Here is a 27112-nt window from a genome sequence, read left to right on the forward strand (position 1 = left end):
GGTCATGCCCAGCGCCTTGCGTGTTTTCTCTGCCCCATCAGAAGATGGATTGGACCAGGCTCTCCCTTGAGAACTTGTTCTCTGAACCAGGCTGGGCCCTACTTTCATGAGCTCAGTTTTCTCTTCTGCAAAATTCAGTCTGTTCCATTGAATATTTATTGAACCCAGGCACCATGCTGGGGGCTGGGGACAGCTGTGGGCACCATGTACCAGCCCCTCTTGCCTGCGTAGGTGGGGAGCATTTTAACCAGGCCCCTGCTAGAGTGAGAACAATGAAAGAGAGGATGCTGTTGGCTCAAGTGGTGGGGGGCATTGCGCCCTCCAGGCTGCTGGAGGATTAGGGTAGTTGATGCATCTGAAGTGGCCCATGGGGCCCAGACTGCCCTTCTGCCTGGACGCAGTGCCCTGTGTCCAGCTGCCCTTGTCCTCCTTGACTCTTGACTGCCTTGCAGGTGGCAGAGCTGAAGCAGGAGCTGAAGTTGCGATCACTGCCTGTCTCAGGCACCAAAACTGAGCTGATTGAGCGCCTTCGAGCCTATCAAGACCAAATCAGCCCTGTCCCAGGAGCCCCCAAGGCCCCTGCCACCACCTCTATCCTGCACAAGGCTGGCGAGGTGGTGGTAGCCTTCCCGGCGGCCCGGCTGAGCACAGGGCCAGCCCTGGTGGCAGCAGGCCTGGCCCCAACTGAGGTGGTGGTGGCCACGGTGACCAGCAATGGAGTGGTGAAGTTTGGCAGCACGGGCTCCACACCCCCTGTGTCTCCTACTCCCTCAGAGCGCTCACTGCTCAGCACGGGTGATGAAAACTCCACCCCCGGAGACACATTTGGTGAGATGGTGACATCACCTCTGACGCAGCTGACCCTGCAGGCCTCGCCACTGCAGATCCTCGTGAAGGAGGAGGGCCCCCGGGCCGGGTCCTGTTGCCTGAGCCCTGGGGGGCGGGCGGACCTAGAGGGGCGCGACAAGGACCAGATGCTGCAGGAGAAAGACAAGCAGATCGAGGAGCTGACGCGCATGCTCCGGCAGAAGCAGCAGCTGGTGGAGCGGCTCAGGCTGCAGCTGGAGCAGGAGAAGCGAGCCCAGCAGCCCGCCCCTACCCCTGCCCCTCTCGGCACCCCAGTGAAGCAGGAGAACAGCTTCTCCAGCTGCCAGCTGAGCCGACAACCCCTGGGCCCCGCTCACCCATTCAACCCCAGCCTGGCAGCCCCAACCACCAACCACATAGACCCTTGTGCTGCGGCCCCGGGGCCCCCGTCCGTGGTGGTGAAGCAGGAAGCCATGCAGCCTGAGCCCGAGCCGGTCCCCGCCCCCCAGCTGCTTCTGGGGCCTCAGGGCCCTGGCCTCATCAAGGGGGTTGCACCTCCCACCCTCATCACTGACTCCACAGGGACCCACCTTGTCCTCACCGTGACCAATAAGAATGCAGACAGCCCTGGCCTGTCCAGTGGGAGCCCCCAGCAGGTACCTGGGTATGGGAGGAACCGGGCAGGGCCCAGAGGAGGGTGGGAAGAGTGTCGTTACAGCCCACTTGGGCCAGGGGCCCCCTCATGCTGGACATTTTGTGTTTGCTTCATTTAATCTTCCTTCACCGGTGGGGGGGCACTGAGACTTAGGAAAGTTAAGGGACCTGCCTCAGACCCCCTAGCTGTAGGGTGGAGCCATTGGTGAGCTCCCCACCTCTCTGGCTGTTGAGACTAGAACATTTCGGCGCCTCAGCAGCAGGACTCCTGAGCAGCCCATACCCAGGCTGGGCCTGCCCTAGTGCTGCTCTGTGGGGAATGGCCAGTGAAGGTCAGAGGTAGCCTGCCCTGGGGAGAGGCTGTGGGGTCCTCTCTCTGGCCAGGATCCAGCTCAGGGTCCTCCCCTCAGAGAGGCCAGCTGTCCCCATCAAGGTGTCAGCAGCGGAAAGCTCCCCCAGCAGACACTCTCTCAGCCCAGGCCACAGGTGAGGCTGCCCTAAGGCTTTATGTAGCTTCGTGGTCCTGCAGAACTTGGAGGTAGAGGAGACAGTGACAGGAACAGGTACCTCAGGGTAGGAGACTAGGGTCCCTGAGCAGCCCCAAGCAGAGAAACAAGCTGCAGAAATCTCAGGGGGTGACCAGCCCAGCCCAGAGACCTCTCCCAAACCTCAACAGGGCCAGGCACCCCCTGCAGGTTTGAGGGCCCCCCATCCTGTATTCCTTCTTACCTAGTGGCTTTCACGAAAGCTCCCTAAAAGCCAGTGCCTCCCATCTTCCCTCCTAGAGTGTGAGAGGACCTGGCCCTATCCCCACCCCCAGCCCCCTACAAGGCAGGTCTGCACCCCCAGCCCCCTGGCCACTGGTCCTCTCCCTGCTCTCCTGTCCAGCCCTCATCCCAGCCTGGCTCTCCAGCGCCTGCCCCCTCTGCCCAGATGGACCTGGAGCACCCACTGCAACCCCTCTTTGGGACCCCCACTTCTCTGCTGAAGAAGGAACCACCTGGCTATGAGGAAGCCATGAGCCAGCAGCCCAAACAGCAGGTGAGGAAGGCGGGCTGGGCCTGGCCAGTGTTGGCAGCTGCCCTAGGCCGCTGGGCTGAGGCTCCTACAGCCCCACCCGGAGGAATAGGGGGCAGGTGAAGCCCAGCTTCAGGGTCAGAGAGGCCTTGGGGAGTGGGTCGTTAGGGGACGGGCTCCAAGAGTCCGGGCACGCCCATGGGTGCTGTGGATCTGGCTGCTTATTCTGGGGCAGAGGGAGGGGCCTCATAGTTCAGGCTGGGAGCCCCCATTCAAGATTTTTATCTTTTTTTTTTTCTTTGTCCCACAGGAAAATGGTTCCTCAAGCCAGCAGATGGATGACCTGTTTGACATTCTCATTCAGAGCGGAGGTAACCCCAGGTCCCCTGCTGCCTCCCTGACGGCCTTCTGTGTTCATAGGTGTCTCTAGCCCTGGGTTGGTTGGTTGTTACTGAATGCTTCCGTGCGTGGCCAGTCTCGGGCAAGCACTGTGGATGCAGTGGTGGCTGTGAGCCCTCCCGTCTCCAAGGCCTGGGCGAGAGGACCAGGGAACGTGCCGTCCTTCAGCTGGGAGCACTGCCCCAAGGCCCTCGCCTGCCAATGAACAGAAGAGACGTTTGCCCTTGTGGAGCTCACAGTGCAGCCTGGGGAGGTGGACAACAAATGTAAGAAATAAGCAGATGATATGAAGATCTGAGAGGAGCCTTAGGACAAAAATGGAGGGGAGGAAGAGGTCTGGGGAGCCTGGTGGGGAAGGTCCGGGATGTCTCCTGTGAGCAGGGGCAGCTGTGTGCATCTGTGCGGCCTCGGGAGTGCCTGGCAGGTTGGAGTGGCGTTGAGGAAAGGGGAAGAAGGGCTTTGTGACCAGATCATGCGTGGCCTCTTGGGCACCAGGGCAGAGTGGCTTTGGCTCCATTGTGTGGGAAGCCATCGCACAGCCTTGAGCAGAAAAGGCCTGGTCTGATGCAGGACCCAGGCGATAGTAGCCATGCAAGGGCAGAAGCAGGGAGCCCCAGGTTGGGGCAGCTGGAGAGCTGGGCTGTGGCCCAGCAGGCAGTAGTGGCGGGCAGAGGAGCGGCTGGAGTCAGCCTCATTTGGAGAGAGCCAGGTTGGTGTCTTTATGGATGAAGTGGGGGGAGAGGGAAGGAACAGCCAAGGATGACTTCAAGGGCTGTGGCCTGAAGGGCCAGGGTGGAGTGGCCATCGATGGGGTGAGCTGGGGAGGGGGCACGTGTGGGACCACATTGCACAGTCCCTGATGGGGTGTGTCACGAGACCGAATGGAGGGTTCACAGGGACAGTTGACATCAAGTGGCATTTGTGAGAGAGGTCTGGGCTGGAGGTAGGAGTTGGGGTGTTGTCGCATCTAGATTGGCAGTTGGAGCTGGGAGGCTGCCCAGGGTGTGAGGTGGGGGAGCAGAGGTCGGGGCTAAGCCCAGCCTTGGGGGTCGGGAGGACAAGCAGTGGCAGAGTGCGGTATCCTGGAAGCCAGCTGTGGCCAAGGGAGCTGAGGACCGAGGCCTGGACATGGAAGTAGGCATCATGGGCACAACAGGAAGTCCGTGAGAGGCCTGGGAGCAGGGTAGGGGTGGCCATAGAGAGCTCTCTGGGAGGTTCCCCTGCAGAGGGGAGGAGGGAGGTAGGGGAGATGCTGGGCAGGAGACAGCGCGCGTCTGTGTGAGGGGACCCAGCTGGGAGTGGAAGATCCTAGACGACCCTGAGATGGTCCTGGGGAGGAGCTCACTGGCGGCAGCAGGCAAGAAGCCTGGGCCTGTGGTGCCAACGCTGGGCAGTGAGCGTGGACTTCTCTCAGTGTCTCAGTGGCTTCAGGAGGAGGAGTGGCTGAGGGGTGCAGGCAAAGTGGGAGCTCAGCCTGGAACCACAGCTCTACCAGAGTGGATTTGATGTCGTGTGAATTTTATTTCAATTTAAGACGAGCTCAGTCACTGGTGTTCCTGTGAGGTCGGCAATTCTCAAGCCTTAGGGAGAATCCTTGGGTCTCTGGGGTCTGAGGTGCATCTCTCACCAGTGCAGGTGGCACTGAGGCGGCAGGTATGGGACCTGCTGTGAGGATGGCTGGGCTGGGCGCTCAGGAGCGAGGCCTTGGCGTGAGCTTCAGGCGGTTCCAAGGGAAGGAGGTGCTACCCCAGAGAGATTGTTCAAGAAGGAAAAGGGAACAGGCTTTGAACTCTAGCTTCTAAGGGATGGCAGAGAAAGGGAGATGGTGGGTGTGGGTGCTGCCTGCCGCCAAAGGGACACTGAAAAGTGGCCCAAGAGCTGGCAGTGATGCTAGAAGCAGGTGTTTGAGGAGAGAGGTTTGGGCAGGTGGTGGCACTTGGGCAGGCAGCGACCTCCTTGCCTGGTGAGAGCGGCTGCAGGGCAAAGAGTGCATCCTGCTGGGACAGGAGGGGCCAGAACCCACAGGGTTGGGGAGCAGGCCTGGTTTTTGCATAATTCTTTTTTTAGTTGTGGTGAGACAATAAAATTTGCCATTCTAACCATTTTTTAAATGTACAATTCAGAGGTATTAGGTCCATTCACAGTGTTGTGCAGCTATCACCCCTATCCACTCTAGAACTTCATCACCCCATAGGGAAACTGTACCCATTAGACAGTAACTCCCCATTCTCCCCACCTCCAGCCCTTGGCAGTCCCCATCCCACTTTCTCTATGGATTTGCCTATCGTGGGGACCTCATAGAAGTGGAATCACAGTTTGTCCTTTTGTGTCTGGCTTATTTCACTCAGCATAATGTCCTCAGGGTCCATCTGTGTTGCAGCATGTGTCAGAGTTTCACTCTTTTTAAAGGCTGAGTCATACCCTGTAGTGTGGATACACCACATTTTCTTCATTCATCTGTGGCTGGACACCTGGGCTGTTTCCACCCTTTGGATGTCGTGAATGTCGGTGTGCAAGTGTCTGTCTTGAGTCCCTGCTTTCAGTTCTGGGCATAAACCTAGGGCTGGAATTGCCGGATCATATGGTAATTTCTTCTTTTTTTTTCCTTGGAGACGGAGTCTCACTCTCTTGCCCAGGTTGGAGTGCAGTAGCACGATCTTGGCTCACTGCAACCTCTGCCTCTCGGGTTCAAGCAATTCTCTTGCCTCAGCCTCTGGAGTAGCTGGGACTACAGGCACCCGCTGCCACACCCGGCCAATTTTTTTTTGTATTTTTTAGTAGAGACGGGGTTTCACTGTGTTGCCCAGGCTGGTTTTGAACTCCTGAGCTCAGGCAGTCTGCCTGCCTCAGCCTCCCAAAGTGATAGGATTACAGGTGTGAGCCAACGTGCCCGGCCACATATGGTAACTTCTGTGTTTAACTTTTTGAGGAATCACTAAACTGTTTCCGCTGCAGCTGTAACGTTTTACATTCACACTAGCAATGCACAAGGGTTCCAGTTTCTTCACCTCCTCACCAGCACTTCTTCTTTTCAGTTTTTTGATACAAGCCATCCTAACGGGTGTGAAGTGGTATCTTAGTTTGCATTTCTGTCATTTAGTGATGTGGAGCATCTTTTCATGTGCTGCCTGACCATTTTGTGTATCTTCTATTGGAGAATGGCCAAGTCCTTTGCACATTTTTTTTTAATTTTTAAAAAATTGTGATAAATCGGCTGGGCATGGTGGCTCACACCTGTAATCCCAGCACTTTGGGAGGCTGAGGCAGGCAAATCACGAGGTCAGGAGATCGAGACCATCCTGGCTAACATGGTGAAACCCCGTCTTTACTAAAAAATACAAAAAAATTATCCGGGCATGGTGGCGGGCGCCTGTAGTCCCAGCTACTCAGGAGGCTGAGGCAGGAGAATGGCTTGAACCTGGGAGGCAGAGCTTGCAGTGATCCAAGATCATGCCTCTGCACTCCAGCCTGGGCAACAGTGAGACTCAAGTCTCAAAAAAAAAAAAAATTGTGGTAAAATACACCTAAAATTTACCTTTTTTTGTTGTTTTTTGATAAAGGTGGGGTCTTGCCTTGTTGCCCAGGCTGCTGTCAAACTCCTGGCTTGAAGCCAGTCCTCCTGTCCCGGCCTCCCAAAGTGCTGGCATGACAGGTGTGAGCCACTGTGCCCAACCCATCATAACCTTTTTTTTTTTTTTTTTTGAGACAGGGTGTCACTCTGTCCCCCAGGTTGGAGTGCAGTGGCGCAATCTCGGCTCACTGCAACCTCTGCCTCCCAGGTTCAAGCCATTCTCCTACCTCAGCCTCCCGAGTAGCTGGGATTACAGACATGTACCACCATGCCCCGGCTAATTTTTGTATTTTTAGTAGAGGTCGGGGTTTGACCATGTTGGCCTGGCTGGTCTCGAACTCCTGACCTCAAGTAATCCACCCCACTTGGCCTCCCAAAGTGCTGGGATTACAGGCGTGAGCCACTGCACCCAGCTCATTGTAACCATTTTTTAAGTGCACGGTTCAGTGGTATTAGATACATTCATAATGTGTGCAGCCATCACTGCCATCCATCTCCCTTTCTCTTGATCTCGTAAAACTGAAACTATCCCCATTAAACAGTAACTTCCCGTTTGGCCCTTCCGCCAGCTCGCAGCAACTGCCATTCTACTTTCTGTCTCTATGATTTTGACTAAGTGCAATCATGAATTGTCTTTTGTGACAGGCTGTTGTACTAAGCATAGTATCAATTCCTTCATCCATTGATGGACATAGGTTGCTTCCACATTTTACTGTTGTGAATGCACTTATCAACACCTGTGTACAAATATCTGAGACCCTGCTTCCAATTCTTTTGGGTATATGCCCAGCAGTGGAATTGATAGATCATATGGTAATTCTATTTTTAAGTGTTGGAGGAACCTCCATACTGTTTTCCATAGCAGCTGCACCATTTTGCATTTCTACCACAGGGCACAAGGGCTCCAGCTTCTCTGTGTCCTCACCAACACTTTCTTAAAAATTTAATTTTATAGTAGCCACTCCAGTGGGTTTGAGGTGTATCTCACTGTGATCTCCCTCATGACTAGTGATATTGAGCTCTTTTCATGTGCTATTGGCCATTTGTATATCATCTTTGGAAAAAATGTCTGTTCAAATCCTTTACCCATTCTTGAGTCAAGTTTGGTTTTTTGTTGTTGAGTTTTAGAAGTTCTCTGTGTATTCTGGATATGACTTCTTTATCAAATATGTGACTTGCAAATATTTTTAAGAGGAGTTTTATAGTCTTAGCTCTTACATTTAAGTCTTTGATCCGTTTTATTTTTGTAAATGGTGTGAGGTTGGAGTCCACCTTCATTCTTTTGCATGTAGATATACAGGCTTGGTTTCTGATATCCATTTACTCTCTTGATTGATTGGCAGAAATTTCAGCAGATTTCAAAGAGCCGCCATCCCTGCCAGGGAAGGAGAAGCCATCCCCGAAGACAGTCTGTGGGTCCCCCCTGGCAGCACAGCCATCACCCTCTGCTGAGCTCCCCCAGGCTGCCCCACCTCCGCCAGGCTCACCCTCCCTCCCTGGGCGCCTGGAGGATTTCCTGGAGAGCAGCACGGGGCTGCCCCTGCTGACCAGTGGGCATGAGGGGCCAGAGCCCCTTTCCCTCATTGATGACCTCCATAGCCAGATGCTGAGCAGCACTGCCATCCTGGACCACCCCCCGTCACCCATGGACACCTCGGAGTTGCACTTTGTTCCTGAGCCCAGCAGCACCATGGGCCTGGACCTGGCTGATGGCCACCTGGACAGCATGGACTGGCTGGAGCTGTCCTCAGGTGGTCCCGTGCTGAGCCTGGCCCCCCTCAGCACCACAGCCCCCAGCCTCTTCTCCACAGACTTCCTTGACGGCCATGATTTGCAGCTGCACTGGGATTCCTGCTTGTAGCTCTCTGGCTCAAGACTGGGGGTGGGGAAGGGGCTGGGAGCCAGGGTACTCCAGTGCGTGGCTGTCCTGTGTGATTTGGCCTCTCCACATGGTTGTGAGTCTTGACAATCACAGCCCCTGCTTTTTCCCTTCCCTGGGAGGCTAGAACAGAGAAGCCCCTACTCCTGGTTCAGTCTCACCCAGGGCAGAGGAGAGCAGCTGTCAAGAAGCAGCCCTGGCTCTCACGCTGGGGTTTTGGACACCCGGTCAGGGTCAGGGCCATTTCAGCTTGACCTCCTTTTTTGAGGTCAGGGGGCACTGTCTGGCTACAAGTTGGCTAAGGTAGGTGAAGCCCGGCCAGGAGGCTTCTCTTCTGACCCAGGGCTGAGACAGGTTAAGGGATGAATCCCCTTCCTTTCTCTCCCTGCTTTGCTGTGAAGGGAGAAATTAGCCTGGGCCTCTACCCACTATTCCCCGTGTCTGCCAACCCCAGGGTCCCAGGGCTTCCTGGGATGGGGCTCCCTGCCATTTTAGTGTCTTGGTGTAGTGTAACCATTTAGTGGTTGGTGGCAACAATTTTCTGTACAGGTGTATATACCTCTATATTATATATCGACATACATATAGACATATATTTTTGGGGGGGTACAGGAGATGGGTGCAACTCCCTCCCATCCTACTCCCACAGAAGGGCCTGGAAGGCCACGGCTCCTGGGGGCCGGATGCAAGGTTACCCTTGAGCTGTGTGCCACAGTCTGGTGCCCAGTCTGGCATGTAGCTACCCAGGCCCACCCATCACGTGTGATTGACATATAGGTACCCTGCCACGGCCTATGCCCCACCTGCCCTGCTTCCTGGCTCCTTATCAGTGCCATGAGGGCAGAGGTGCTACCTGGCCTTCCTGCCAGGAGCTCTCCACCCACTCACATTCCGTCCCCGCCGCCTCACTGCAGCCATCGTGGCCCTAGGACAGGAGGAGCTTCACCCTGCTGTGGGGCTGAGGGGTGGCCATGAGGTTGTAGCCATCTCCTGCCCTGGGGCCACTGGTTTCACATTTTGGGCTGACTCATAGGGGAGTAGGGGTGGAGTCACCAAAACCAGTGCTGGGACAAAGATGGGGAAGGTGTGTGAACAACTTTTTAAAATAAAAACAAAAACACAGGCCTGTTAGTCCATCTTACTCAATCCATGGAAGGGGTGAGTAGCACAGCTGGGTCCCGGGCCTGTTGTGTCCCAGCATCTGAGGGGCCAGGCAGTGCCTTCTTCTAGACCACTCAAGGAAGGGCAGAACCTTGGACTTGAATACAGCTCTGCAGCCCTAGCCGCACAGAAGACAGGGAGGTGCTTTCTCAAAGACAGTTTATTTATAAACCAAAGAGGCCAGGAGCCTACTAGCCACCCCCATCCCCTTCCCTCTTCCTGAGCAAAGACGACTGGCACAGACATGGCTCCCCCACCTCCTCACAAGGTTTTTGGTACAAACTGTGGTTTGGCCTAGAGCATCCCTAAGGACCTGGTGGGGCAGGGCACCCTCTGCTCCCACCACCTGGGATATGCTGGGGAACCTGGACTGGGGCAGCCTGATATCCCGGGGCCCCAGCCAGGGCTCTGGAGCTGCTCTTCCCTGGGCCACCTCAGACGCAGGCCCGAGGCTGGGCTGGGGAGGAGGGGGGTCACCCGTCCACATCCCAGCTGAAGAGGTGGTGCTTCACCAGCATGTCCCGGACGCCCTCCTTCAGGGGCTGCTGCGCCTGCAAACAGGGCAGCCCCTCACCTCACAGGCCTTGGGCATGGCCGGGGTGGTTCCTAACTGCTGACACCAGCACTCCGGGTTCCCACCTTAGCCACCCCACGAACGGTTTGGGCAGCTCCATCAGTGCAGGCCCTACAAGGTCCACACCACCCACCTCTCTCTTCGCAGGGAGCTCCCAGTCCTGGGAGAGGCTGAAAGCAAAGCAGCAGAGGACTCTAGAGGTGAGGAGGGGGTGGTAAGGCTCTTGTCACTCCCAGCCAGCCCTTCCCACCCCACCTCCATCCCCCAAGTCCAGTAAGGTCCTCACCGGAGCTCACACTTGATCTGGACCCAGCCCGGGCTGCGCAGGAAGGACCAGGGCTGGTACCACTTCTCCACCGTGGGCAGGCTGGAGCAGAGCACCTCCAGCCACAGGTGCAGCACCTGCTCACTGGGGACATGGCCAGGAGTGGGGAGCAGGGGCAGCTCCAGGCCCCTCTGGCTGCAGCCACGGTGGAAGCCTCCTACCTGTCTCTCAGCAGCTCCCAGACCACCCTCTTTGGGGAAGGACCTGAGCCCCTGAGGTTTTGTCCTTTAGGGTTCCCTCTAAGGACCCCCCTGAGTCTGGGCTAGGTCCCCCCACTCCAGGGCTCTCCTCCAACCCCTTTTCCACACTCACTTGAGCCCCACACAGATCAGTGAGCGGAGCTTCACATCCATTTGTGCGTGCACTGCATCGTGGGTCACGTTCACAGACTGCACAGCCTGGGGACGGCACCGTCAGCTGTCACTCAGGCTCCCCCACAGGCTAACCCCATAGAGGTCTCTAGGGTCTGGCAGAGGAGGCCCCCCTTACCCTGTAGAGCAGCTCCTCCGGGGTCAGGACCTTGCCATCTTCATCCAACCTGAGGGGGCACCAAAGCTCCTGGGGTGCCGGGGCTGGGTCAGGCCCCGCCCTCCCACTGCTGGTGACCCCACCAGAAGAACCCGGGCCCAGTTACCTGAAGGTCTTACAGAGCACCAGGCGGGAATACACAGAGGCAAAGTCTCTCTCGACCTCCCGGCCTGCAGCCTGTGGGAACAGCACACAGTGTGAGTGTGGGGACAGGAAGATGCTGGTTCAAAGCCCTTGGGGCCAACTGGGCACCTGTCACCACCCTGCCAGCTCTTCCCATCCTCTCTTTGGGGCAGGAAGGGCCTAAGATGGGTACTAGGGGGCACAGCAGGGCTGGTGCAGGATGGGGGTCATGGGCCCAGCCACTGACTTACCTCCTCGATAAACAGCCAGGGGTGACAGGCGCCCCCAAGCAGGGATGGCTTCTTCAGTCCATGTTCGAACAGGGCCTTAAGGGCCGGGCAGAGGGTCCCTCGCACCAGGTCTGTGACCCCCTCTGTCACCGAGTCGTCCCCCGCGATGGAGTACTGATGGGAGGGATGGGTCTGAGAAAGCCCTGCCTGACGCCTGCAGCCAGTCACCCTCCTCTGTCCTCTCTGCCATGCTTCAGGCCAGGACTCACCGGGGACACAGGCCCTGGCTAGGAGGGTGCCAGCCGTGCCTAGCCCGCCCCACCCCCTCACCTCTTTGCTGCGCTCATCCAGGACTTCCACGAACTTGGCTGGAAACCAGCCTGTGGGAAAAACAGGCCCTGTAAGGAGCAACCACGAGGGCCGAGGACAGAGCCGACACAGCCCGCAGGCAGGCTGAGGCAGCGGGAAGCCGGCTCAGCTGCTTCAGGGGCCTCAAGCCAGGCAGGGGTATAGAGGAGAACGGCCTGGCGGTGGCCAGGGTCACCCAAGTCTTCTGTGCCCACCCCCTCCTCCCTCTCCCAGCTCAAGAGCAGACCAAGGACCCCACCTCGCAGGCCGTTGAGCTCCCCCACCCAGCAGTGCTCGTCCTTCTGAGACACGATCTGCACAGGAGGAAAAACAGCAGGAACCAAAGCTGGGTGCCCTGGGCCAGCGCCTCCTGCACCTCCGATATGACTCCTCAGCAACTAGGCCAGGCCAAGACCCCTACATCTTCACAAGAGAAGCTCTTGGCAGAGAAGGGGGTTGGGGTGGGGCTTGGTGGAGGGAGGCTGGGGAACCCGCCACAGCCTGAGGACCTGGTAATCCAGCACCCCCACGCACTGTGATGATGTCGTTCTTGCGGAAGCCCAGCTCGTCGTCGTCGTGCCGCTCAAAGTCCAGCAGGGCCTTGGCTCGGCGACGGTGGCTACGTGAACACGCCACATAGTTCTCGTGGTCCCGCTGGTGGCTCTCCATGCTGTAGTCTGGAGTCAGCTCCTGCCACAGTGAACACAGGCCCACCAAGGGGGTTGGAGCAGTTAGGGCCATGTTCGGTACCAGCCCAGGGAGCTGGCGACTCACCACGCTGCAGTTTTTGGGGTCTGTGCACTGGAAGTGGCGTGCCACGCGCAGGATGGCTTCCCGGAGGTCAGCCACCAGTTCCGTCTGCTTGATGTTCTTGGCCTTGAGTGCCTCCAGGTCATCCTCCCCTAGGAGGCCCAGAGAGCAATGGTGACCACGGCCTACTCCAGGCCCCCGGGGAGGAAGCTCCACGTCCACATGAGCGTGAGGACAAACTCCCGCATGCCCACACTGCCTGGTACCCACAGAGCTCTCACCGAAGAGCAGAGCAGTGATGGTGGACTTCCTCCGCTGGGTCCTGCGGCGAACAACCTGCACCATGAAGAGTGGGTCAGCGCGGTCCTGGCCCCCGGGAGGAAGAGAACCCACCAGCCCTTGGCTTATACTGTCTCATCTGAAATGGCCTCTGACACTGGCTCCGAGAATTGAAAACAGATAATCAGTTCAGAGCCGGGTCTGCCTTCCTCCCACACCGTGCCAGGGTCAGAACCTGAGGTGCACAAAGCCCGAGGCCTGGGTCACCCCACAGCTGTGGTCTGACTGGGCCAGGGCAGGAAGGGCTGGTTTGCTTCCCGCAGCCCCCGCGCTCTGAACTTCAAGGTGACCCCTCCTCCCCGTGTGCTGTGGGCCAAAGGTGCGGCCCCCCCCATCCTGGGCCACCTGAGAGAGGTTGGTGAGGGTGCCAGCCCCCAGGAGCTGGCCCTGGTCTGCAATGAGATAGGCCAGGTGCTTGCGGCGCTGAGTCTCCACGGCCACATCGGTGAGGGAGCCGGCCAGCCGCATAGCCACCCCCAGAAGCAGCTCCACGTCCTCCATCTGTGACGGGATATCTGATAGCGTGTTGAAGATGCAGGCCGAGTTCTCTGACTGGATCAGCTCTTCCTCCTGGGCCACGCCAGGGCAGGATGGGGGAAGAAGGTTGTCACTGCAGGGACGTGGCACTGAGCTGACCCCAACCCCCATCCTCAGAGACCCGTTTGCCTTGGCACGGTTGTCAGGGGCCAGGGGGCTGGTCTTGCCTGGCCCAGGGAGGTCTCTCGCTCCCCTGCCCCCCATCTCGGGCTCCTCCTACTCAGCCTGAAGTGGGGCCGCGGAGCACCTTGAGGTGCAGCATGCCCAGTGTGAGCTGGAACAGCACCCGGGAGCCCTCGTAGAAGAACAGGTCCCAGATGCGCAGGAGCAGCTTGATGTCCACCACGCTGGCGAAGGCCGTGAGGAACCAGTGCAGTGTGATCAGGGACAGCTCTGTAAACACAGGAGCCGAAGCCACTGGGGAGGAGGTGGTGGAAACCTCCCTCCCCGGAACTGCAGCAAGGTCCTCCCTGCTCCAGAGCAAAGGAGGGGAGGGGGCAGGGACCACCAGAGAACAAAAGAGCGACAAAGACTGTGGTCAGGGGGCTGTGCCCCATTCCCACTCGGTCACCCGCCTGAGTCCTCCAAGCTGCAGAATGGGAGCCAGTGGCTCAGGGGCGCCTTACCAATGTCATGCTCCTGGAGCAGCTTGTCCAGGCGAGGCAGGTACTGGACAATGAGGTGGCGCAGGACCCGCTGGTCAGTCTGGACGCCCAGCAGGGTGGTGCTGAAGTAGGAGGCGGGGAGCAGGTCCTCGATGATGGCAGACATCATCCAGAAGGCGTCCTCCTCCTCCAGGAACAGCAGGAGGCAGGCGGCCACCTGGCCACAGGGACAAAGGCCCTCTACCCAGGTCTTTGTGCAAATTAGAAAAGGTGCCCCTACCCTAGGGAGACCAATTAGCAAAAGCCTCTTGGGGGGCACGCATGCTGGAACACAGGCCTTCCCCCGGCTGCCTTCCTTGGCCTGCCTCAGTTTCACACCCCTTGGGGGGGCGCCTCCGCTTGCATAACATGCAGCTGCCCCGATCTCCTTGGGGACGCCCCGGAGTGGGTGGCCACTCCTTGTTAGGGTCCTGGAGGGGGACCTAGGGCTGCCACTGCCCTTTCTGGGGTTGTGCTCACCATGCCGGTGCCCTGGCAGTAGCCAATCTCTGGGTAGAGCCAGGCCAGGGCCCGGAGCACCCTGCGCAGGCGGGGCACCCCGATGCTACCCATGCTGGCGAAGCAGGCGTTGCTGGGCATGGTGCGGAGCAGGTCCTTCTCGATCTGTCAGGCAGCCATCGGCACCCACAATAACAAGACCTTGTGACACCGGGGGAGGGAGGCAGACCCCAGGCGGGCTTCTCCCCCAGGAATGGGGATTCCTTGTGTTCCTGGTCAAGGTCACCCTCCTCCCTTCAGGGTCAGCTCCCAGCCAGTGTGGAGCCAGGACATCCAATCCAGCTGGGAAGCTTCACGCCAGACCGACTGAATGAGAACGTGTGGCCTGAGGCCTGGAGTCTATATTTAGAGTCCCCATCTGTTCCGAAAGTGGACCCGGCCTTGGGAACCCCATCTCCAAGCCCTTCCACAGCACTGATGGCCTTTTGGACAATTCTTTCTGTGGCCTGCAGAGGACCAAGGAAGGAGCAAGTATCCTCCCCTACCCCACAACAAGGGCACACTCTAAGAACCCCAGGCAGGCTCCCTCTCTCCTGCGAGCCCACACAGCCTCCAGCTCTTCCTGCACAGTGCTGCCGGCCTCACCTGCTTGGCAGCGATGGTCTCGTCGTTGGAGCTGTTCTTCACAATCTCGCGGTAGGACAGCTCAGAGTTCCTCTTCTTCTGCAGGGCCCCAGAGAGCCGCATCCATAGCTGAGGGAAGGGAGCCACGAGGGCACTCAGTCTTTCTCGTGACACCTGATCATGGGGCCAAGACCCTCTCAACACCCTGTGGGTCCCTGTGGCCACCTTACCTGTGGCCTCATGCCATGTGGGATGCCGGCCAGCACCAGGGAGCGGAGCTTCTCAGAGCGGGGTAGGGACACTGCAATCTTGTCCCAGGTGAGATCCCCCACGTCGTGGTTATGGGTAAACTCCAGGTGGGCCTGCCACCGCAGCCTCTGCGGAGCATCCTCCATCAGAGGGGAGTTTGCCAGCGGACTGGAGCCAGGCTCATCACCTTCTGCCAAGAGAGAGCCGAGGAGGAAAGAAAAAGCTTTCTCTACTACATGTTCTCCAAGCAGCCAAGCCTCTGTCTTCAGGAGGGTCTGAGCTTCATGGCTCTAGGCCCCTCTCTCCCCCCAGATCCAGATTCCCACAGCTAATGGCTTTCTGACAGCTCCACGTGAGCATCTAACATGCACCCTAGGAGGAGCAAAGCTCCTCACCTTCTCCTCAAAGCCACTCCTACCATAGTACTACCCGGATCCAGAAATGACACCTCCATTCTCCCGATGCTCAGCCTAAACCTTGGAGTCACCTCTGGCTCCTCCCTCGCCCAGACCCCACACTCAGTCCATCAGCAAACCCACAGGATTCCTTTACGTCTCACCACCCCTGACCATGGCCCTTGTCCAAGCCATTGTCCTTCATCCAGATCGCTGCAGTGGCCCTCCCGCTGACCTCACCTCCCAAAGGCTGTTCTCCTCAGCAGCCACAGTGACCCTTCCAAAATGCAAGTCAGATCATGTCACTCTGCTCAGAGCTGAGACTCAAAGCCAAGGGCCTTCCAGGGCTCCCTCAGCTGCTTCCTCTGGGCCGTGCCCACTCTGTCCTCACCCCCTGCCATTTTCCTCTTGCTCTCTCCACTCCAATGACATGGTCTGAAAGGGCCACTTCAGGGCCTTTTTATATATGATTTACTGCCCCTCTTCTCTATCCCTGGAAGTATTTTCCCAGCCCTTCTTGCTCTAGAATATTACATGCTTGTTTACTGCCTGTCTCCCTCACTAAAATGAGAACTCCATGCAGTTGAGACCACCTTCAGTTTTGTTCGAGGGCCTGCAGGGGATGCAGCTGTGGAGACTGCACCACCCACAGTTAGGTTCATGAGATATTTGTTGAATGAATGAGGTCAGGCTCTCCTGTGGCAGCCCAGCAATCCCTGGGCGAGCTCCACAGATAGCCTCGTCCTTATTCACCCAAAAGCCAATCCCTCAGCCCAGCTTTCAAAAACACCAACTTTAATGACTTTACCTACAGTAAAATGCACAAATGTTAGGTGTACATTTTGGTGTATAAACAAATGTCTCAACATTGTCCCCATCAAGCAGTCTCAGTTCCAAGATATAACAGTGAACACTCTGACTCCAGTGACCCAGCCAAACACAGATACTCCCATCATACCAGCAAGTTCCCTGTGTCCCTCTCAACCCAAACCTTTAACCTGCAAATACCTGCCTACGAATCAGAAGAACAAGGAAAACTTTTGTCAGAATTGGAAACGTGAGTGACCTGAAGGTGATTAGTTGCAGTCAATTAAAATGTCCCAGCCACAGTTCTGGCCTGGCAGATGGCCTTCTCAATAGCCCACTCAGGACCAAAAGGTCCATTTATAGTAGAAAACAGAAATGGACTAGAGACTCAGTTATAGAAAAGTGGTTATCCAAATACTGTATGTTCATTATAATAGGATATTATACAGCCATCGAAAATATGCTTTTTTTCTTTTTTGAGGCAGAGTTTTGCTCTTTTTGCCCAGGCTGGAGTGCAGTGGCGCAATCTCGGCTCACTGCAACCCCTACCTCCTGGGTTCAAGAGATTCTCCTGTCTCAGCCTTCCGAGCAGCTGGGATTACAGTCGCACACCATCACACCTGGCAAATTTTGTATTTTTAGTAGAGATGGGGTTTCACCATGTTAGCCAGGTTGGTCTTGAACCCTTGGCCTCAAGTGATCCACCCACCTCAGCCTCCCAAAGTGCTGGGATTACAGGTGTGAGCCACCACGTCCAGCCTGAATTTTTCAACTTCTCTACAGTGAATAAGATTGCTTTTACTGTCAGGTGAGGATCAGTAAAATTTATCTCAAAAAAAAGCAGAGGTCTCCCATACTTATAACAATATCACCCTCAGATACACTCTGTCCTTAAATCTGGAACCCTGATGCATCAGAGCTCAGCCATCACAGGCAGGGTAATTCCAGTCAAGGGAGCGGAGTCCTCCCCAAAGAACATCAAGATGACACACAAAAGGGGCTCAGGTTTACCTTCCTTGTACACACGGAAACCAAACTCATCGTAGTAGAACTCTGGTTGCTCTGCTGACTCTTCCTTCTAGAATCAGGATGAGGTTGAAGTCAGTTGTCTGTCCCCTAGTTGGGGGCCTCAGGTCTGAAAGATGCCACCCACAGGGTTGCCTGCTAAAATCCCACCCAGCCTTCAGGCTCAGATCAAAGGCTACTCTTCCAAAAGCCGCCTCTGGTTACCACGCAACCTTCTCTGAACCTTCTTCTAGCGTTTTCTCAACCTTCTATTTTCTTTGTTCTTCTCAGAGGTCAAATATAATAAAATCAAGGCAAGAAACATGTTTTATGCAGTTGTGTCCCTATAATACTGACAGCGTAGTGCCACAGTGGTTGATTCACACAGGCACATGGAGCTAAGATACCATCTCTGGTGGGGAACCCATAACCCTGTGTGAGTTGGCCACCTCTTCCTGGGCAGCCTGCAGAGCTGGGTCCCCTTCATACCGCAGCGTGGGAGCACAGCAGGCTGGTGCCTGGCTAACTGCTGTACCTGCGTGTACTTGGCCAAGATCTCCTGGGGCCATATGCTCGGAGTCAGGGCTGAGAAAGGGCCACAGGCAGGTGTATGGCTTCCTAAAACCAAAGAGGACCAGGAGAACGATCAAGAAAATGCAGAGGCAGGCCAGGCGCAGTGGCTCACGCCTGTAATCTCAGTACTTTGGGAGGCTGAGGTAGGCAGATCACCTGAGGTCAGGAGTTTGAGACCAGCCTGGCCAACATGGTGAAACCCATCTCTACTAAAAATACAAAATTAGCTGGGCATGGTGGCACATGCCTGTAATCCCAGCTACTCGGGAGGCAGGAGAATAGCTTGAACCCGGGAAGCGGAGGTTGCAGTGAGCAAGGATTGTGCCATTGCGCTCCAGCCTGGGCAACAAGAGCGAAACTCTGCCTCAAAAAAAAAAAAAAAAAAAAAAAAAAGAAAATGCAGAGGCAAAATTCAAATGAGGAAATACCCTCTCCCTCTAAGAGCATCAGCATTAAAGGGACTGGCCCATCTCAAGCATGATGGGTAGGGAAGGAGCAGAATGAAAGAAACCTCCTAGAAATCAGCAATTTCTGGAGAAGAGGGGGAAGAAACAGCAGCACATTACAAAACATGACCAAACTTCATCTTCCGGCCTCTTTCTCCGCCTGAGGAGTGCAGATCTGCGGGCTGGAGAGCTGGAGGAGGACAGCTGGAGAGCAGAGCTGAGAAGGAAGTTTCAGTAACTTTCTCAGCCAGCCAGAAGCCTTCCCTACCATCTCCACCTCTCTTATCTGGATGGTGTTTTATGGAAAACAAGCCAGCTTCCATCCCTCTGGCTCCTCTGTGAGAGCTTCATACCCCGTTTCCAAGTCCAGCCCCTGCCTCTACCTGACATTGTGCTGGTGGGCTGGCAAGTCCTCTGCAGCTCCAATCTTAGAAGTCTCCTATCCTGCTATCTTAGAGCTGGAAGGCTCCTCAGGCTTCATCTGGTCCAGAATCATCTGCCCTGTTAGAAGAGCAAAGAGGAAAGTCATTCTATTTTTATTTTTTTTTAGACAGAGTCTTACTTGGTCACCCAGGCTGGAGTGCAGTGGTGCAATCTCAGCTTACTGCAACCTCCACCTCCTAGGTTCAAGAGATTCTTCTGCCTCGGCCTCCCGAGTAGCTGGGACTACAGGGGTGTGCCACCACACCCAGCTGATTTTTGTCTTTTTAGTAGAGACGGGGTTTCACCATATTGGCCAGGCTGGTCTTAAACTCCTGACCTCGTGATCCCCCCTGCCTCAGCCTCCCAAAGTGTTGGGATTACAGGCGTGAGCCACCGCGCCCAGCCTGAGGAAAGTCATTCTACAGCACCCTCTGTCCTACAAAGAGGAGTCCTTTCCACCCACACTCTGATTTTGCTAGCCTGGAGGCAGTGGGAACTGAAGTCCTAGCCATTGTTTAACAAGGGAAGGGAAAAAAAATCACACTTTGTCCATTTCAATTTTTATTATTTTTTGAGGCAGGGTCTCGCTCTGTGGCCCAGGCTTGAATGCAGTGGCTCGATCTTGGCTCACTGCAGCCTCCGCCTCCCGGGCTCAAGTGATCTTCCCACCTCAACCTCCCAAGTAGCTGGGACTACAGGCACGCACCACCATGCCTGGCTAATTTTTGTATTTTTTTGTAGAGAGAGCTTTTTGCCATGTTGCCCAAGCTGGTCTTGAACTCCCGGGCTCAAGCAATCTGCCTGCCTTTGCCCATTTGTCCATTTGTAAATTGGGGTTTTTTTTTTTTGTTTTTTTTTTGAGACAGAGTCTCATTCTTTCACTCAGGCTGGAGTGCAGTAGTGAAATCATAGCTCACTGCATTCTTGAACTCCTGGGCTCAAGTGATCCTCCTGCCTCAGCCCCCCAAGTAGCTGGGATTACAGGTGTGAGCCACCATTGCCAGCAGCTATTTGTCTTTTTTTTTTTTTGAGACAGGGTCTCACTCTGTTACCCATGCTGCAGTGCAGGGGCACAATCACAGCTCACTGCAGTCTTGACTTCTTAGGCTCATGGGATCCTCCCACCTCAGCCTCCCAAGTATCTGGGACTGCAGGCACACGCCACCACGCCCAGCTAATTTTTGTGTTTCTTGTGGAGATAGAGTTTCACCACGTTGCCCAGGCTGGTCTCAGACTCCTAAGCTCAATAGATCCGCCTGCTTCAGCCTCCCAAAGTGCTGGGATTACAAGCATGAGCTACCGCACCCAGCCAAGCCTTTTACTTCTAACCACTGAATTAAAGGCCCTCACTCTATGAAAGGAAGTAGAGGTAACAACGAGGAGATGTGGTTGAAAGATTTCAAGACAAGTTACATTCTGGTTTTTGAAATCATATTTACCTAAACCTGGCACTGAAGAAAAATTTACTTTTGCCATTTTTCAGACAATGAGAATTCAGAAATAACAGCTGTTATCCTGGTCCATAACAAAACCCATTCTCCATGCTATCTGCCATGGAATTCTGGTGTTGGGAATTCTAGATAAATTGGGAAGAATTAGGTAAGTGAGAAGCAAAAAAGAGGAAAATCAAACCACCACTTCAAAGGAGCTGTGAGAAAATCCCAGTTCTCTTCAAAGACATACAAGTGCCGGGCGCGGTGGCTCACGCTTGTAATCCCAGCACTTTGGGAGGCCGAGGCGGGCGGATCACGAGGTCAGGAGATCGAGACCATCCTGGCTAACATGGTGAAACCCCGTCTCTACTAAAAATACAAAAAAATTAGCCGGGTGTGGTGGCGGGCGCCTGTAGTCCCAGCTACTCGGAGAGGCTGAGGCAGGAGAATGGCGTGAACCCGGGAGGTGGAGCTTGCAGTGAGCCGAGATTGCGCCGTTGCACTCCAGCCTGGGTGGCAGAGCGAGACTCCGTCTCAAAAATAAAAAATAAAAAAATGAAATAAAATAAAATAAAAAAAAGACATACAAGTGTGGGGGCAAAAGTAGCTCCTATGGGCAGCTCGGCTGTGTCCCAGCCTCTGCTCCTGCCCCAGACACACACTGGCCAAGCCAAGTTTAGGATAAAGGCCACAGCAGAACATTCCTGACCGTTATAGAGGCTTCGGTACCCAAATGGGAGAGACGCTCCCTCCTCCTTCCAGACATGCCCGCTGAGAACCAGATGGAAGAACCTGCTTCCCCAACAGGCCAGCCATCCTGGTTTGTTGGTTCTGTGTGAAGAGAATGGCATTTTAATGTCTTCCTTCAGTGTAAAATATATGTGATACAGGGTTTCCCTCAGAACTATGAGCTGGATGGAGGATTACATATTTTTACATTAAACAGACTGAGCTAGAAGTTTTAAAAAGCATGTCATGTCATCATTCAATCCTTACAACACATTTATTCCTTACACAACAGAAAATAAGCCTAGAAGAGACTGATAGTTTCCAAATGACTCCCAAAACTTTGCCCTGCCACACCATGCAGCCCCACCCTATGAAATGACGGACACATGGCCACCAGCTAGATGGCCCTGGGAATGGAACCCAGTGCTCTATTACGCCTCCCGCTGGCTTGGAGCCTGAGATGGCAAATGGCTGTGGCAGAACCACCACATGTCAGCCTTGGGAGGGAGTGGGCTCAGCGCTCATCCTCTGCACCATGATTAAAAGTAAAAACATCTCGGCTGGGCACGGTGGCTCACACCTGTAATCCTAGCACTTTGGGAGGCTGAGGTGGGCGGATCACTTGAGGCCAGGAGTTTGAGACCAGCTTGGCCAACATGGTGAAACCCTGTCTCTACTAAAAATACAAAAAAATTAGCCAGGCATGTTGGTGCGTCCCTGTAATTGCAGCTACTTGAGAGGCTGAGGCACGAGAATTGCTTGAACCCAGGAGGCGGAGGTTGCAGTGAGCCAAGATCGCATCACTGCCCTCCAGCCTAGGTGACAGAGTGAGACTCTGTCTCAAAAAAAAAAAAAAAAAAAAAAAAAAAAGACATCTCCAGTCCAATCCTAGCTCTGCTACTCGTGTAGCAGAGTGGGCCCGTGCCCACTTGTTATAACCGTGGGCAAGTTTACTTCACGTCTGTATCAGTTTTCTTTTCGATAGCATGGAATAATAATACCTATGCCTTACTGTGGTTATGAGGATTACGTGAGATGATGCAAATAAGGCCTTTAGCACGCTGCCTGACACATATAAGTACTCAATAAGTATCAGGCAATTAGTAGTCCTAAAAATTTCTAGAAAGTTATTAATATATGGACCCTCCTCATTGAGGTATACTAAAAACTATGTTGAACCATATTAAATTGCTGATATTCATCCATTACAGCCTACAAAAATGACAGCTGTGTATGGTTCAACATAACATGTCCCAGTTGAGAGCATGAGAAAGACTCCTCATCACCATCGGCCCCAGAGGCAGGGGTTTGGTTGGTTGTTCTGAAAGGCAGAGTGGAAGTGTGACGGAGCACCTGCAGGCTGCTTGTAGCGGAGAAATCAGCTACATCTGGCTGTGGAGGCCTGAAGGGGCTGGGAAGGCCCACTCAGGAGTCGCTCCCCTTTCCTGATCTTGGCTCTCCTCCTACTCATTCATTGATCAGCAAATGGGGACTGAGCACCCCTAAGAGCCAGGCAGTTTCTAAGGGCTGGGATGCAACAGTGGGGGAAAAAGTCCCGACCCTTACATTAGAGAATCAGATGACAGGCCGGGCCCGGTGGCTCACACCTGTAATCCCAGCACTTTGGGAGGCCGAGGTGGGTGGATCACCTGAGGTCGGGAGATTGAGACCATCCTGGCCAACACGGTGAAACCCTGTCCTACTAAAAATACAAAAATTAGCTGGGCATGGTGGCATGTGCCTGTAGTCCCAGCTACTGAGGAGGCCCAGGCAGGAGAATCGCTTGAACCCAGGAGGCAGAGGTTGCAGTGAGTTGAGATGGCGCCACTGCATTCCAGCCTGGCGACAGAGACTCCGTCTCAAAAAAAAAAAAAAAGAAAAAAGAAAAGAATCACATGATAAACACAGAAATAGATTGTGATAACTATAGTGCTGTGAGGAAAAATAAAGGTCAAGGTGTGGAGAGTATCAGAAGAGAGGGGAATTATATCAAGCGTTCAGGAGAAGCTCTTTAAGAATAAGGGTTAGGGACACCTGAGCAAAGACCAAAAGGAACTGAGGGCTCATGGCTACCTGAGGGAAAGGAGATCCAGGGAGAAGCAGCCCCAAGTTGGGAGCACACTGGGCACGCTGAAACAGCCGCAAGGCAGCCAGCAGGCTGGAGGGGCTGGGGAATGAGGAGGAAAGAGTGGGAGGAAACAGCCTGAACGGTGGGAGAAGATGCAGCAGGGAGCCACGAGGCCTCACAGTGTGGTGGAGATTCTGGGCTTCATTCTCAGTGAGCTGGGGAAGTAGGGGAGGGCTCTGAGCCCTCTCTGGCTGTCTTGCAGAGGTGGTGGTGGACACAGAGGAGGCTGTTGGATTAGTCAGGGTGAAAGGTATGTTGACTTTCCTATGGTAGGAACACTGAGAAATGGTCAGATTATGGATATATTTTATCGTATTTATTTTTTTAGAGACAAGGTCCCTCTGTGTTGCCCAGGCTGGTCTTGAATTCCTGAACTTAAGTGATCCTCCTGCCTAAGCCTCCCAAAGTGCTGTGATTACAGGCGTGAGCCACCACACCCGGCCAGATTCTGGATACAAAGAGACTGTAGGGATAGCTCTTTAATGCTACACACACATATAAATGTATGTAATGTATATAAGTATATATAAACACGCCACTTCTCCCACTGGCTACAGAGCCCAGCCGGATGTGAATTGTTAAGCTGGGTGGGCAGGTTTTTCCTGCCTCTGGTCACTATGGAAACCTTCCTGAAAGCAGCCATCTGGGAGTTGGCAGGAACAGCCCAGAGAGTTAGCCACGTCAGGGTAGCTGCCCTCCTGTTGTCACAGGAGTATTGATTGAGAGGCAGAAACTTGAAAAACAGGGTTGATTTAGGAACCTTTGAGGTGCTCTAGAAAGAATTTTTCAAACTTTAATGTACATACTCCCTAGTTTGCCAATCCTACAATTTCCTATAAGGCAAATTTTGTTTAAAAAGCACAGAAGGTCAGATCTCACTATAAACCCTGTTTTCCCACATCTATGGGGAGGGGCAGAAAAGGTTCTGTCCATTTCCTGTGGTCTCTTCATATAGATCAGAGGGATATGGCCCCCCATTCACTCTGGTCCTACTGTCCTGTCCTGTGTCCTATTTTCTTAACAACACAGCATGGTTGCTACTACTACATAGATGGTTTTCTACAGACATTTACCTTGGAACATGAAAGCTGTAAGCAACATAAGCAAAAATACTTCTAAGAGGCCTCTGAGATGCTGAAGACTGCATTTCCTCTGTGAGGAGGGGAAGAGGACACTGGAAGCTATGGATAAAAACTCACCTAGATAGAGAAACACGAAGCCAGGAAAGTCCAAGAAAGGCTGGAGTAAAAAAAGATTAATGTGGCTACTATAGATGCTAAAAAGGGTAAAATCAGACAATAAATGCTCAAAGAAACATGAACATTTTTTAGAAAAGGAAAAAATATATGAATACCTTTTTCAAGGTAAGGGTACAAAATATTGGTTTTCTTCTTGGTTTTTCTCCTTGGCGTCTATTCTTCAGCACACCTCTAAAATGTATGTGGGTCCAATTTGGCCGTTACGTGGGCAAATAGCTTGTAGAGAGACAAGAATGGATGCTTGGAGGCAAGTGTGGCGTGCAGGGGAAAGATTATGGAGAATGAGGCTAAAGTGACAGTGGAGACAAAGAGAAGTAACGGATTCAAGACACAATCAGAGGCAGAATCAACAGGCCTTGCCGCAGGGTTGGATGTGGGGAATGAGAATGGGAGTGACCACAGGCAAGGCCTAGGTTTCCGGTCTGTACTCCTGGGCTTATGATGATGCCATTTCCTAGTATGAGAGAAATGGGAACAAAACAGGTTTGGGGAGGGGGGAAGTTAAGAGTTATGGGGCAGGGGCTGGGCACAGGGGCTGGGCTCACACCTGTAATCCCAGCAGTTTGGGAGACCGAGGTGGGCAGATCACCTGAGGTCAGGAGTTCGAGACCAACCTGGCCAACATGGTGAAACCCCGTCTCCACTAAAATTATAAAAATTAGCTGGGCGTGGTGGCAGGCACCTGTAATCCCAGCTACTTGGGAGGCTGAGGCAGGAGAATCGCTTCAGCCTGGGAGATGGAGGTTGCAGTGAGCTGAGACTGTGCCACTGCACCCCAGCCTGGGCGACAGAGTGAGATCCTGTCTAAAAAAAAAAGAGATATGGGGTAATTTAAATGCTTATTTAGAAATCCAAGTGGAGCTGTTAAGTAGGTGATTACATATATAAATCTATGTTTATGGGGAGATGTCAGAGGTAGAAATGTCAGCTTGGGAGTTTTTCATTCATCTATCCAACAAACAAAAAAAATTGTTTGCAACTACTATGGGCCAAACACTGTTCCATGTGTTAGAGATATAGCAGTAAAACAAGATGGACAAAGTTCTTGCTTTCATGAACCTGTAATTTCTTCTGTAAAATGGAAATAACACCTATACTACTTATGAAGTGAGAAAATGTAGTACTTGTAACAATACTCGGCACATGGCATGTGCTTAATGCCAGCTATTATTAGTTACAGAAAACAGACAATAAATATGTAAATAATTTCAGAATAATAATACATGCCATGAAGAAAACAGAACAATAGGTTACAAAGTGACAGGTAGGAGTAGAGAGGCTATTTTTAATTGGTGGTTGGGGAAGGCCTCTCTGAGGAAATGACCTTTCAGCTCACACCAGAATAAGGAGCCAGCTCTGTGAAGATCTAGAATAGTAGTGATGAGGGGAAAGTAGCAGGTAACGTTGGAAAAGGAGGCAGGAACTAGCTGACAGATGGCCCTTCTAGCCATGGCAAAAACTGGATTTTTTTTTTTTTTTTTTTTTTTTTTTGAGACAGGGGTCTTACTCTGTCACCCAGGCTAGAGTGCAGTGGCACAATCTCACTCACTGCAACCTCCGCCTCCCGGTTCAAGCAATTTTCCTGCCTCAGCCTCCCAAGTAGCTGGGATTACAGGCGCCCACCACTGCTCCTGGCTAATTTTTGTATTTTTAGTAGAGATGGGGGTTTCACCATGTTGGCCAGGCTGGTCTCGAACTCCTGACCTCGTGACCCACCCGCCTCGGCCTCCCAAAGGGCTGGTATTATAGGCGTAAGCCATCATGCCTGGCCAGTCTCCAAGGTCTTGGACCTGAGCAACTGTGCAGGTCCCATCAACTAAGACGAGGGAAGCCTGGTGAAAGAGCAGATTTTGGGGTTAGAAATCAAGAGTTCTGCTTTGGCCATGTTAAGTTGGGAGGCCGATCAGACTCCTAAGTGGAGATGTCAAGTTTGCACCTTATGAGCACGGGGTTCACAGATGTCAGAACTAGAAATGTAAATGTGGGAAGCATCAGCATAGCACAGAACTAGATGTCATTGCCAAGGAGGGAACGCAGAGTAGGAGGCCTAGGACCAAATCCTAAAACACTCCAACATTTAGAAGTTAGGCAGAAAAGGAGGCAGGAAACAAAATTTGGGAACTGGCCAATGAAGCAGAAGGAAAACGAGTAGTGCTGTTGTGTTGTGGAAACCAATAGAAGTGAGTATTTCTAGAAAGAGTGCTTTGGTTTTAATGTGTCCCCTCCAAAATTCAGGTGTTGCCAATGTGATAGTATTAAGAGCTGGAACCTTTAAGAGGTGGTGAGGCCATGAAGACTCCTCCCACATCCATGGGATTAGGTCCCCTTCTAAAGGGGCTTGATGGAAGGAGTTGGCTCTCTTGCCCTTCTGCCAAATTAGGATGCAGCAAGAAGGCCCTCAACAAACACCTTGGACTTCTGAGCCTCCCAAACTGTGAGAAATAAATTTCTGTTCTTTGAAAATGACCCAGCATATTCTGTTACAGCAGCACAAAACAAAATAAGACAAGGGGTGGGTGATCATCCGTGTCAATCAATATGAGGACAGAGAACTAGTCCTTGGCTTAGCAAGCTGAAGGTTGTTTGTGATCCTGAAAAGAGCTTTTAATTTTAATGATCAAGGTGAAAGTCCAACTGGAGTGGGTTGAAGAAGGAATAGAAGAAAAGTGGAATCATGAGCATGAAGACAGCATATG

The 27112-nt window shown here is 53.6% G+C and overlaps 2 protein-coding genes across 17 annotated transcripts in view; one reads left to right on the plus strand and one right to left on the minus strand.

Annotated features, from left to right (window-relative positions):
• Positions 1–9451, plus strand: part of MRTFA (myocardin related transcription factor A) — a 224561-nt gene extending 215110 nt beyond the window's left edge. For 3 of the 4 annotated variants that reach the window (XM_030815486.1, XM_030815487.1, XM_030815488.1), the window contains 4 exons: positions 453–1463; positions 2350–2502; positions 2789–2849; positions 7792–9451. In XM_030815486.1, coding sequence (XP_030671346.1) covers positions 453–1463; positions 2350–2502; positions 2789–2849; positions 7792–8309 — 1743 coding nt within the window. In that variant the 3' untranslated portion in view covers positions 8310–9451. Of the gene's footprint in view, positions 1–452; positions 1464–2349; positions 2503–2788; positions 2860–7791 lie in introns of all 4 variants that reach the window. The other variant, XM_030815489.1, reaches the window with a different exon arrangement.
• Positions 8341–27112, minus strand: part of SGSM3 (small G protein signaling modulator 3) — a 32806-nt gene continuing 14034 nt past the window's right edge. For 2 of the 13 annotated variants that reach the window (XM_030815490.1, XM_030815491.1), the window contains 20 exons: positions 18828–18945; positions 17961–18043; positions 17432–17498; positions 15200–15408; positions 14991–15098; positions 14367–14510; positions 13869–14064; positions 13490–13635; positions 13051–13275; positions 12648–12702; positions 12151–12518; positions 11876–11930; positions 11599–11648; positions 11290–11442; positions 11022–11092; positions 10877–10925; positions 10700–10785; positions 10349–10471; positions 10196–10256; positions 8341–9606 (listed from right to left, as the gene is read on the minus strand). In XM_030815490.1, the coding sequence (XP_030671350.1) occupies positions 9466–9606; positions 10196–10256; positions 10349–10471; positions 10700–10785; positions 10877–10925; positions 11022–11092; positions 11290–11442; positions 11599–11648; positions 11876–11930; positions 12151–12518; positions 12648–12702; positions 13051–13275; positions 13490–13635; positions 13869–14064; positions 14367–14510; positions 14991–15098; positions 15200–15408; positions 17432–17498; positions 17961–18043; positions 18828–18834 (2397 nt within the window). In that variant the 5' untranslated portion in view covers positions 18835–18945 and the 3' untranslated portion in view covers positions 8341–9465. Of the gene's footprint in view, positions 9607–9630; positions 10040–10195; positions 10257–10348; positions 10472–10699; positions 10786–10876; positions 10946–11021; positions 11093–11289; positions 11443–11598; positions 11649–11875; positions 11931–12150; positions 12519–12647; positions 12703–13050; positions 13276–13489; positions 13636–13868; positions 14065–14366; positions 14511–14990; positions 15099–15199; positions 15409–17431; positions 17499–17960; positions 18044–18564; positions 18662–18827; positions 18946–27112 lie in introns of those variants that run through there. The other 11 variants (XM_030815498.1, XM_030815497.1, XM_030815499.1 and 8 more) reach the window with 10 other exon arrangements.

The sequence above is a fragment of the Nomascus leucogenys genome, chromosome 7b (genome assembly GCF_006542625.1).
Source record: "Nomascus leucogenys isolate Asia chromosome 7b, Asia_NLE_v1, whole genome shotgun sequence".
In the NCBI taxonomy this organism is placed as follows: domain Eukaryota; kingdom Metazoa; phylum Chordata; class Mammalia; order Primates; family Hylobatidae; genus Nomascus; species Nomascus leucogenys.